Consider the following 13,300-nt stretch of genomic DNA (forward strand, 5'->3'; position numbering starts at 1 on the left):
TAAAATATAAACCATGCTGCTCACAACAGGGAGACCAGGAATTCAACTTCAATCATATGGTTCTCCCTTCCTCCCTCTGACTCGCATCAGTAGAAAGGAGAAGAGGGCAGAAGGCTTGCTGAAACCCAGGGAGAGGGCCTCCAGAGGGCCCAACCAGAGTGCGAGCCCGCAGGAGCCACGAAAGGTGTGTGTGTTCCCTCGTTCCAGAACACCAGAGTTGAAACACAGTGGCACATCTCATTTCCTCTCTGCCCACTTTGGAATCAATCATTTTCCTCCAACCTGTACATTCTTTTCCCCCCAACCCCAATTCTTCCTTGCACAAACTTGGGAGCAACCACTCTATTTACACTGTGCCGCAACCCCGCATTGCTACCTGTCAGTCAGAGCTCCATTTGTCTTTGGAAGGGTGAATAAAGAGGAGGGGGAAGGAAGAAAGCAAGAGGACCTCTGCATTGATCAAAAACGTTTGAGGTGGAAAGGAGGGGGGAGGAAGAGGAGGAGAGAGATGGATATAGATTAGAGGGTAACAAAACTAGAGAGGAAGATAAACAGAGCCAAAAAGAAAAATGTCCTTTGTTCATTTAAATGGCTCTCTGCTCCCAAGCCCTCTGCATGACTAATGCCATGCTGTGGTGTGTAAACCTCTTGGGCACATAACACAAACAAAGCATAACTCGGCCTGAACAAACAAAGGCCTAAGCAACAGTGATTGAATTCATCTTAAAACAACAAATCAATTCTTCCCTATTAATGCCCTAAATACCAGCGTAGGAGCACTGTCCTGTTGTAATAAACAGCCATGTGTTCAATTACCGTCTGTTTTCCCAACTACTGCTCTCTTCAGTAATTACACCATGCAATGCATTCTACATTGACATTATATTAATGTGCTGGGAGGAGAGATCTTAAATACGAATTAAATCAAGGCTAAACATCTCAGAGAGCCTCACCGAGTCACACAAGTGCTAAGAGCGCATTCTTCAGCAGAAAGCACAGACTGATTTTTCTATTCATTCACTTTTCACTTTCATCCCCTGGCTAAATAAATAAATGAGAACACAAGCTTGAAAGAACTCTATTGCCCCAAAGACCGCTGCAGTAAACCTTTCATAAGCTCTCTAAATGTCCACTTCACCTGTACAAGATCATGGCTCAATAAGGAGTGTTTCATAAGTATCAACTTACATCACATCAGCTAAACAGCAACGATTAAACCCTTCAACAACAGGCAGGTGACAACAAAGCAAGGCAAGAAAAACAAAAGCAGAACTTTCTGGACCGAGACAAAAGGAGGAGAATGAAAGTTTAAGAAAAGGTTTCTTACCCTTTTGCAGAACCATCAAATAACTTCTATTGACTACTGAATAGAACACAGCAAACAGACCAAACAAAAGATATGATGAAAGACGTATTTACTTGTACAGGCCTCCTCCCCCCCACCTCAACCTTTCTTTCCATTTCATATACACCCACACTGCACCATTTGTATTGTGTAGCTAAATAACCAATAGCAACCCAGATGAAACAGTGGAAGGGTTTCTATGATGCTGTCAAGCGCCAGACAGATGCTTGGCAGTGTCAATATGGTTCTTTACATTTGGATTGTGCCAATGTTTGAAGTAAAAGATAAGATAGGAAGAATAATAACAATACTCAGAGAGAGGGAGAGAAAGATGGCAACAAGTTAGTGCATGGACATGCAATAAATTTTTAAGTCAATGGAGTGTCATCCTACCTGCTGGGTTTTACTTCAGCGTTTGAATTGTTATGGAAACAGATAAATAAAGCTTTGCTTTTTGCCAGCGTACTGGATTGCAAGACCTTTAATAGAAAGTAAAATCAAATTCTGTGGTGTAATGACTGCAGATTTTTAGGCCTTTTAGAATAGACTCACAGGTTTCTGCTGCAAAGACATGTCAAGTATGTCTAACATATGAACTTCCAAAGTCTGTTTCAAGATAAAATGCCCTAGGTGCTGCAAAACTTTTCTGAGGATTCAGAAGACAGAAATGTGCACATTTGTAGGAAATCAAATTCTGAAAGCTTTTCAAACTAAAATATTATCGTTTACCCTCAAAAGCACAGCATATAACTTTCAGATACATTTAAGTGTCTTTATAACAACTGCTTATATGTCCTCCTCAGGTCATTAGACACAAAACTACCCCAAAAACCTCTCCAGGTTTTGAAACTCATTTTTGTTTCACTAGTTTAAATTTTTTCATTTCAGCTGCCAAACCATGTCAGGGGAAAAGCTGTTTCCACCTGACCCAAAATGTTTTATTTAATCCTAATTGAAATGTTTTCATTTCTCTTTCAGATTAATCATCTTAAACATCTACAAACAAAAAATATCATTTCCAATCAAACATTTTGTCTAAAAATATTGACCGTTCCAAATTTTCTACTATTTTTGGCTAAAATCAACTAGTTGAATTGCTAAATGGTATCAGTCCTAATTACTATTTTAACAGGTTTTAAGGTGTCCCACCCCTCCTCTCCTTTACTCTGTTTTTGAGTGTTTTTGGAATTTATACTTTGCAGTATAGTATAGAAATCACACACATATAGCACATTTTCTCCTCAGGCAATGCAGAAACTACAATACAATTAAACTGTATGAGAAGAGAAGATGATCAAATCTTCCCAGTGCAGCTTATTTACACTGCAGGAGAGGCATATAGTTGTGAAAAACTGGCAATGTTCAAACCACCTTAAAAATATCAATGTTAAACAGACACGTAACTAAGAAAAGTAAGCAACAGCTTCAAACTTAAGAGTGTTTTTACTAGGCTACTTCATTAGCTAAACAAGCAAGTGGGAGTTGCTGCAAATGTTGCTCCTTGCCATACTAGAGGCTCTCCCTTGCTTGGTAAACAGAAGACACAAGACAGCCTTGTGAATAGCTCATGGCACAGACTGAGATCTAAAGCTAATCAGACAGGATGACAGGTCATCTTAATCAACTTCAAAAAGCCAATCCACATGCTCATCCCAGCTCCTCGCCTCTCTTTCCCTGATCGCTCTCCCGCTCATTTGGCCATATTTTCCCCTTCCCCCTCCACTTACTTCCCACAAATTGTGCTGTTAAGAAAGAACACAGGGAGCCCTTCAGGTCTCAGCATCCTGGGCGCAGGTGGTGGGGAAAACTTTGAAGTGAGCTCTCCACTAACTCTAGAGCTGGCCGTGCCTCCTCCATAAGCAGCTGTTATTAAAAAAAGGCCAAGTATCCACTAGAACAAAACCAAGCAGGCCTATTTAATTAGGGCAAATGCTTGATATCCACTTCTTCATGTTAAACCACACAGTCACACAAGCCTGGGAGGTCTGATTAATTTTAATATGCACGGTTGTGACAAGCGCCTCGGGGGTAAGACAGAGGGAAAAAAAAATCCCACAAACCCTGCTAGCTCAACAAATAGGTTTCAGCTAAATGTTGTGTACGTTGCTCAGATTAAGATGTTACTATTCAGCAAGGGCTTGAACCTTTAATATGAGGGACAAGAGGCCTGAGAAACAGGTGGCTCGCTCTTCACTCTTGAATAAATGACATCCCCAAAAGCTGTGGCACTTAAGCATACAGAAAGAGCTGGCACACTCCCTTATGTATATTTGTATATTACCAGTCTGGGTCAGAGGTTTTTCTAGCAGTGATCCAAGGACTGAAATAAAGCTCAGAAAGCTAATGGCTTTTCTGGGGGAGGGGAAAATTAAAAATAATAATAAAAAAAATAAAATAAAAGGGCGAGAAAAGAGAGCAAGAAAGAGCAAAAAATGAAGGCAGATCTAGCTGGAATACATTTGAGGGGGGGAACAGGCACATCAAAATTATGCGGGATACACGTGGCAGCAAGTTTAGACAGTCCCAATTGAAATGAATCATGGCTACTGAAGAGTCTGGCTACCTGGGAAATTAGGGGCAGGCAGGAATCTAAATAATTATTTTGCACTGTAAAAGATGGGAAGTGAGAGAGCAAGCATTTTGCTTTGCCTGCTGCTTGTCCAATATTACGGAGTGAACATACCCTGGAAGAAAATTTTAATTACGGAGATTCATCAGAGAAGGCTTTCATTCTAAAAACGGAGGGGGAGAGGGAGTGCATCTTCTCTCCAAAAGCGCAAGTTTCCTGAATCTTATTTGACCATAATGCTTTCTTCTATATTTAAGATGCTGTATCAGCACCTCAAATGCCTTTATCGAAAGAGAAAAGAAAAATCCAAAAGCTACAAACCTTTGAGGATGTAAGAAAGAGAGACTTGGAAGGGAATCTAAGGAAATTTTTAAAACATCCACTGAAATAAACCGTGACTATCAGGCTAAACTATTAGGAAGGAAAACACTTAAAAACTGAAGGTAACGAATAAACTACACTTTGAGCCAGTAAATGCTGGCAGGGCTTTAAACTAGGCTACCTCTGTTCTAGAGTTAAAGTTCTTGTTAATAAGGGTTTAAGCTACTGCAGCATTTAACAGTGCCTTCTCTTCTCATAGGCCTGCTTCATAAACTTCACCTTTTTTGTTGTTTTAAACTATTTTTTATTTTTATCAGCAGTATATGAATGCACATTTCCATATGGCAGGGACTTTGAAAGAAGCGCATGGAAGTTTGATAATAGCTTGCTCTACAAGAAAAGATGTATTTTCTGGTGACAGACTGGATAGATGAACACGGAACCACAATGCACTTGAAGCATCCTTCCACAGCAGCAGGAATGTATGAACAAAACTTAAAAGTACCGAACTGCAAAGTATCCTTGTTTGTCCTTCAGCAGAAAAGCATTACAAAGCCTCTTCTACACGTACTTTGTCAAAGGGACAGTGAAGAACCAAACAAAAGAAATTCTAACCTCAACCAATTAGAGTATCCCTAGGCTTTTCCCGAATCTGTTCACTTTATTTATTCCCATCTCATCAGATGTGATTTGAAAACAAGAGTCTGCATTTCAAAGGCCTCCTTTCTTGTGCCCATTAATGGCCTGCTTTGGAATTTATGGCTTAAGAAGAGGAAAACCTCTTGATTTCTTTAAAAGAGATGTTGATTAAAAGTTTGATAACATTAGTAGATATTTTGGGATCTTATTTTAACTAGAGAACCCAAATTCAGTATGTTTCACTTTCACAGACTATAGAACTGCTTAAACAACAGCCATTTAAATTACCACATGAACAGGTGTTATGATTTATAATGTAAACTTAAACATCAAACACAAATAGCCTTTTGGGGATGGTCAGAAGACAAAAATCATGCCTGGGAGGCCTTTCTCATTCCTCTCATTCAAACAAAGTGATTAGTTAGAATATTGCAGCATACTATAATACATGAGGCTCTAGTATTCACATTGCCTGTTAAAGCCCTGCAAACATATGTATTACCTCTTTACTAAACACTTGAGATTAACTGTTCCTGCTCAGAAGACCTAAGGACTACTAGATGGAAATTTCATATAATAGGAACAATATGAAACATATATACACAATTCTTGTGTGTGCATGTTTTTATATATATATATATATATATGTATGTCTAAATACATGTATAATACATGCATTCTATAGACACGTATATCTGCGTACATGTATTTATATAAAATTCAAAGTATTAACTTAAGCGGCAAAACTGAATTGAGCTTCCGAGGTCCTTACTATAGAAACACACACCATGCAGATGAATGAGTGCACTCATACATGCACCTGCCCATATTCACAGTCCCTGTGGTCAGGCAGATGCCCGTATGATCCCTTTTATCCAGAAATCGTACAAATTCTGCACAATAACACATATCTGGCCTCAGACGATGAAGCATGTACGTTTTAAAGATAAACAGACAGATCCATAACCTGATCCAAACTTATACTGCCAAAATGGAAAAGGAAGACTGATTCCTGATTAAAAGTTAGGAGATGCAGAAAAAGGGAGTACTCCAGCTTATTCTAAAAATAGGAGAGAATTTATTTATTTGCCTATTTCTTTTTCCAGAAGCCAAGCCATACATTTAGAGGAAAGGCTACACAGATTTCAGAGATCTAATTTTCCAGAAGCGCAGGCCATAAATTAAAATACAGCAATCCAATCCCATTAATAGTGCAAGAAAAAGTTAAGTGGTTGCTTTGGTCTTTGCTTTCATGAACTTGTGTCAAGCTCAGTGACTTCAAAGAGATTTCCATTTCATTTCTACAAATGAGGAGAACAGACAGACAGAGAGTCTCTGCCATCCTCTGATGCCTTAAGAAAACAGAAGAAAAACATGCCTGTATCTCATTCGCCTAATGATTTTAGCTGCAAAAGGAATCCCATGGTCGGCAGATGACCCCCAGGGCAAGGGCTTGAGGTCTGTCACAGTATATAAGGCTTCTCCAAACCCACTCCATTATCTTCATTATTGTATACCAGGAATAAAAGGGGACTGACTCCTCTTCTGAAGTTCAAGTTAGAAAGGACAGAATGTTTCATGTAAAATAACACTGTGTGACTTCAGTAACAGGTTTATGCCTTTGGGGGCCTAATACTAAAGCTGCATATAAGGATTTTCCGCAGAATTTGAGAGAAGAAAAATGAGCACCGTATTAGCAATGAGTAAAATTCCGCAAGTTTTAAACTCACTGAAACACTCTATGTCTCTGTGTCAGCATGACTCATTGTCAATCACATGAATACAGCAAGAGTAAAATGGCAAGTTTAGGGGTAAAAAAACAAAAGAGCATGGCACTTTAGAGCTAAGTATAGACCCCTATGAAAACAAAAACCATACACATTGCAAAAAAAAACAACACATATGCAAGGAAGAAAAGGAAGTGACAAGCTTTTGGGAAGCTCTTTGGAATAAGTAGGTAGCATGCCTTCCTACAGGGGACATTAATCAAGGGCATATATACAACAAATCAACATGGAATCAATTCATGTGAAAAGTGATGCTTCCCTGTCAGTTCATGTTTGGGTACATATGTATGTGCTTACATACATGCATACATATATGTGTGCATTCATGAAGCCTGAGCAGTATGCTTCATAACACTGTTTCATAACAATCCTTCTTTACTGACAAAACTTACTAATTTTTACTCTCACTTCCTAAGAAATACAATTTAAGCAAATCATTTATTTTATATAAATGCAATTTGTTAAAAACAGTCAGACCTGTTATCAATATTTTGGAGTATCTCACTTGTCTTCAAAACCCATTTCAGAAAGAGAAGTTCTTTCCCTGACTGACAGGAGGTTTTGACCAAGACCTAAAGTTGTCTACTCAGCCCTTTTTTTTTCCAGTTTTGAAGAAACAGGCCATTTGAAAGGCTGCTTCAAAAGCACATTTCCCACAGTAATTCAGAAGACAATTTCAAACAATAAAAACAAAGCAAACACAGCCCATTGTACAAGTTAAATAATATATAAACTTTTGAGTACATAGAGAAATGGGAATCTGGCTCATATCGGGTCTTCGAAAGATTCACATGAAATTGATTTAATTAAACCTTGGCTACTGGTGCAAATGTTTCCTTTTCTTTCCAAAGGGAAATAAAGTATTGTGCTACTGTTGTTGACATAATGCACTAAGCTTAACCAGATTTCTGGTCTTCTCCTACAAAGCTCCACAAACTATCAGGACTAAAAATTATTACTGAAATACACAGTGATCATGCACTGTTGAATCGTTACCTAGATGTACTACCAAAGATTCCCACTTGTAACTTATCTTATTCATGGAGTAATTCATTAATATGCTAATTACCTGACTACCAACCAGTGATGACTGACAACTTTACTTTAGCACTACATGAAAAAGACATGACAATAAGTAGATTTTCTGCTGGAGTTCAAACAGAGAAGACATTGTGCTTGCAGTAGCACATACATTTTTTAGTGAAAAGGAGTCATATTTGTGGAGGAACTCTAAGAACAGTCTTGCCATCTGCACCCAGAAATATATATTTTTTTAATTAGCCACTCTAAAAACAATCATGTCGGCTGAAGGGAAGGGGGAGGGAGACTTGTCAAAATGACGCGTTTGTCCCTCACCACCTTTCAATGCTCTTATGCAAGTCTAATTTTCTTCCTAGCCAGCTCACCTCTCTGGCCTCCTTTTGTTTCATGTCCCATTTCCCATTCTCTTCTAACTTCTCAACTTTTGTTAGCTCGCTTTTAAGGAGAAAGAATAAAACCAACCCAACCCAACCCTTTCCTATTCATTTTTTCCTGGATGGGGAGTAAGCAGAGACATGAATATGGCACCCTCATAATGATTTAACTAGGGCTTAATGAAATTTTCATCACAACCTGCTGTTCATTTTAATGGCCTTTGAAAGACAATAGAACAATGGCTAGAGGGAAGAAAAGATTTTCTGTTGCATGCATTTGCAAAGCCCAACATTCAGTTGCTCTCCCTCCTCTCTCCCAGTCTCTTCACAAAGCTGTACATCTTTTGTTTGTACTGTACATTTTCATTTTAGTAGAGCTGAGATAATGCACAAGCTCTGTAACCATTCTCATATCTATCTGTAGCCTTTCCTTAACGGAGTCTGTGCAGCTTGTACAACCTCATACTCAGGAGTGTACTTATACATTGCCTAGAAACCCTTCTTCTTTCCTCTCATATAAAAAGCCTGATCTCCTTCACCCCACTTCATCCATACATAGGAAAGATCTTTTCCATTCAGAGTCACAAGGGAGGTCATGAAACTGACCATTAAGTCAAACTTTAGTGCAAAATGAAATGTTATGATTATACATAATATTAAAAAAATTGCTAAAACAAAGAATTTGTTTCCCAGCAGACCCTTACTGCATGCTCATTAAAGCAGAGAAGACTAAGTTGCAGTCCTCATGTCATACTCATGTATGTGACAATGTGGCTGTGTTTGTGTCGGTATTTTCATTTCAGCATGCAGGTTGGCCTAAACTTTCTTGAAGGTGCTATCAAGTCATACTTCAACACTGGGGTAGGCTCTGAGGGCCATGCTTTTAGACATTTGAAGTAGATTTCTGTAACAGAATAGGCAAGTATATAAGAAAGTAAAGTCTCACTACTGTGCACTAGGAAACAAGGCTCAGTACATTCACACATCAACTGGCTCACAGTCCCCTGAAAATCTCGCTGTAAATATGTATGCTGAATACCTATAGAGAATATAGTGAGAACTTCAACTTCCAGTCAGGGGTTTGATTGTGCCTCACATAGGCAAGAATGGAAAATCTTACTTAAAGAAAAGCTGTTCTGTGGCTTCTAAGAAGAGAGATGTTCTGCCTTAGTCTCAGCCCACAGAGCACAAGTGGAGCACGACTGAATATAGAGTCTCAAAAGAAATGGATTCTCCAGAGACGATACCTATATATGCCAATATTGAAACTTGGTGGCCAGACATAATGCACAGAAAGCCTGTACTGTGCCTGTTTGTATAGTACCTGCACTACAGATAAACAGAGGCTGAGGTGATAGCACATTCCATACAGAAGCTTTAACAAATTCCAAATTTAACTTCTTACCTTTCAAATAATGACACGCCTACTAGACGGTTTCTCAAAAACACTGACATTGCTGATAACTCTGCCTTTTGCTTTGGAAATGAGGAAAGAGAGATCAGTGGTGTAAATGACCCCCAGGCTGTTAAAATTACAGTGTTCATGTTGAGGAGGTTGCTGTGTCTATTGCAACTGTGACAAAAAATCCACTATGTCAGACAAAGGCTCTCATTTGGGAATAGCTAAAAATGTTAGCTATGATGGGATACTGATGAAATCTTTAATGTAGACAAGAAATAGGAGTTCTTTACTTCAATTCTGGTATTAAGAAAAAGCAAGCGGAGCAGAAAATGGGAAGATTAAGAAGTATATATATCCAAAGAATCTGGAGAAAAGAAAACAAAACAGAAAATTTTGGCCAGTTTCCTAGGCCTTACCTTCTGGCTCATTTTTGATGAGCTCTTCCATTTTTCTTTGCTTAAGGGTGTCTACAACATCCGCTAGGCTCCCTTTGCGCCTTTCAGGGGTTCCCAGGGCTGTGCTGGACAATGACTCTCCACTCTGACGCCCACCTTCTTCTGCCTTCAAGGGTGAGGTAGATGAGTTGTGCGGGGCAAATGAAGACATCACTTTATTGCCATCAACTTCCTGAAAGGGAAAAAAAAGCCCAAGATGAAACACTCCTTTCTTTTCTTAAAGCAGAAAAAAATAAAGATGGAAAGAAAGAAAAATCCTTTGTTCTTTGAGTTCATTGCTGTTTGTTCTTCTGTTGAAGCCTTTAAAAAGGCATGCAATGCTTCAAAAACACCCAGAACAAAGCCTATCCATAAAGCATAAACTAAGATTACAGGCTCAAGTGAACAAAGATCAGCTTGCAAGAGAAAAACATATATTACAGTTTCTCCCTAATTGAGAAGTGTTGTACTCATGGGTTTCCTAATAACAATGGTATTGATTACCTTTAATTGTTTGTTCTTTTGCAGCTTTCTTTCAAAAAAGTCTTCAATTTTTACAAGGACCATTAATTTCCTGATTTTATAAAGTACTTAATGCCCTGATAGTTAGTTCTTGTGTAAAATGAAGTAGTAACCAATACGAAATGCCTTTCATCATATGACTTCTTTTAACTCACAGTTCAAGGAGTTCTCCATCTATAAATGGTGAAGCAATTGCTTATTGTTTTCTAATTCTCTTCCTATGCTCCTCTTCCATTTCATACTTTTATTTTTTGTAGAGACATCATTTCTCACAAAGGTGGTTCTAATGACTTTCATTAGTGGCACAGTGGCAAAACTGTGATCTCCTGGAACACAATCCTCCTCACATGAGAATCCATAGAGATCTACTCATTAATTTTAATGGAAAGCAAAACTGGTCCATTGCCTTCAAACTTGCATTCATTAATGTAAGAGCCTTCTACTCCATGCCTCCCACAACATAAAGCAACATTTTCTACACATATTCCTTTTCCCTTTTATGTCACTTTTATACCCTACCTTTCTGTACACATCTCTGAGAACCTGCTAACACACACTGTTTTGCAAAACTTAGGTCAATGTCTTCGAACAAATCTTTCTGCAGAGTACGTACACTCCATAATACAACGCTGTGAACAGGAACATTTTTCACTTTGATCAGATTCTCCAGATTTTTTTTTCATCATCCCATTTCCTTGCATTTTTGTATTTCAGATGCTTAATGAGTATTACTTCTAGAAAAGTCACAGGACCATCTTGTGATCTGATTTACAGACGTGGATAAAAAGGTCTTAATAATTTTTAAATTGTTTTCATTTTATAGAGTATGAAAGCAACAGATATACAGATTTTAGTGATTTGTGCTTATTTTTTTCCTGGGCAATTTTTGGTGTCTCTGGTTTAATAAACCCTAATATTTCAGGAAAAAAAAAAAAAAAGTGTCTTTTCATAAACAGAACACAAATTGCTAAAAAATTATCTCATTAAACTTAGAATAAAGCAACATGGAAGACAGGAAGTAAGAATGTGTTTGTTCTGCCAAAACAAAGTGTCCATGAAAAAGATTACCTTTGGTTAAGAAAACTTTTAGTACAAACAGTTTTGAGCAGCTTGAATGTGTTGCACTAGTGGATAAATTCCCTAACAGAATCGGATTTAATTGAGATTACAATCTGGGCCATCATATGCCCCAAAAGCCAAACCCAGTGATGTTAATGAGAGACTTTCTACTGACGTCAATGAGCTTTTGACCAAGCCCTAAAAAATTTTCCGACTCTAGTCAACAGAAATGCTCCTTTTTTCCTTGTAACTCCTTCCATTTCTGTTCTGCACTTGAAAAATTACTAGTTGCTAACATTGGACTTCAAAAATGAGTTGAAGTTAAATGTATTTTTTTTTTCCACATACATAGACCTGAAACTGTTTTTTCACACTGACCTAGACAAACAAAAGTGTTAAACTTCAGCATCAGTTCAGATTTTATCTAACATTCAAACCCATTATTACCAAGTGGCAATTTTTTTTCTACAGACAAGGCCAAAAGAGGAAATAATCTGGAAAGCTGCTTTCTTATTCACACTTTGAGGACTGATGAGCCAAATGTCACCCCTACAGTTCTTAAATGCACCTATACCATCTATTATGTATACAAACAGTATCATTCCTTATTTTTCCAGGAACTAGTTTCTTGTTTTTTTTCCAAAGTGGGTCCCAAAGACACTCGTGTTTCTGTGTATGTCACACACTGGTCACAGATACAAAGTACTTGAAACAGCTGCTTAAACCTCAGGAATCATCACTGCTCTTACCACATACATTTTGGGTATATGTAAGTGGGTTTATTTGTATAAATACATTATGAGTATGAAACAAGTTTGTTAAAATAGAAGAAGCATAAGAACATAAGGATTGAGTGACACATAAAAGTAATATAAGGTGACTGTCAAAATCACAAATTGCTTGGCATTCAAATAGAGCTCACAAGTATTTTCAAAACTACTAAAATTTCCCTGCCTCTATTTCTGGGGAAAAGGAATCATGAGGGGGAGAGGACAAGAGAGTACTTTGTGAGTAAAACATCATGAACACACTCTGGATATTCAATTCTAGTTCTTTCACATGTTCTGCACAAGCATGGAAAAATTCACTTTTACTTCTGCAGTTTAGTTTACTACCTGCAAAATAAGCACAAAAAGAAGTAACTTTTAACATTATAAAGGCTTTGAAATTATAAATTCATTAATAACCTAGAGGCATCCTGCTGAAAGTGTATCTGCAGTGCCACAGTTAAGACAACTTCATAGCTGGACAAAAAAGGAAAGGGGAGTGCTTTACACAGATTTTTTAAATAGATAAATTATATATTAATATATACATCTAAGTAATAATTCCCAAAACAAAATGTTTCCTTAGACTGCTCTTGTTAGGTGTGCAGTGTTTGCGTATCACATACACAGGCTATTTATACACTTGTGGGGTTTAAGATATACTCCACTTAATCAAAACACATATACAGTAGGGGAACAGCTGCAATCACATCTCAGTGGGCTAAATTACAGTACACCAGTGAATTATTCATTCAAAAAGATCTGCGGCAATCACACATACATTGCGTGATTTGCAATCTAACAGGAATCCTTTCCTTCCCATACCAGCAGATTAAGTGCACGCACCAGCTAGTGCTGTTGATGAGAGTTCAACATGTATCCTCTAGCACACCAGCTCAAGCATGTTTTCCCCACATCTCCACAATCTTTTTATTCTGTCATTCAGAACAACATGAAATGCTCAACTATTATCTTGTCTTCCCTTTTACGTCCCTCTGTTTTATTTTTTCTCTTTCTTATACTATTACTGGGGAAAATGA

The 13,300-nt window shown here is 37.9% G+C and overlaps 1 protein-coding gene across 23 annotated transcripts in view; it reads right to left on the reverse strand.

The window, feature by feature from the left end:
- The window catches only part of SOX5 (SRY-box transcription factor 5), a 645,963-nt gene that overhangs the window by 212,311 nt on the left and 420,352 nt on the right, over positions 1-13,300 (reverse strand). For all 23 annotated transcript variants that reach the window (XM_061444585.1, XM_061444584.1, XM_061444586.1 and 20 more), the window contains one exon: positions 9,895-10,105. In XM_061444585.1, coding sequence (XP_061300569.1) covers positions 9,895-10,105 — 211 coding nt within the window. The remainder of the gene's footprint in view (positions 1-9,894; positions 10,106-13,300) is intronic.

Source organism: Pezoporus flaviventris, unplaced genomic scaffold, assembly GCF_033815535.1.
Source record: "Pezoporus flaviventris isolate CSIRO_AGI_PZ_B2104156 unplaced genomic scaffold, CSIRO_AGI_Pfla_v1 ptg000002l, whole genome shotgun sequence".
Taxonomy (NCBI): Eukaryota; Metazoa; Chordata; class Aves; order Psittaciformes; family Psittacidae; genus Pezoporus; species Pezoporus flaviventris.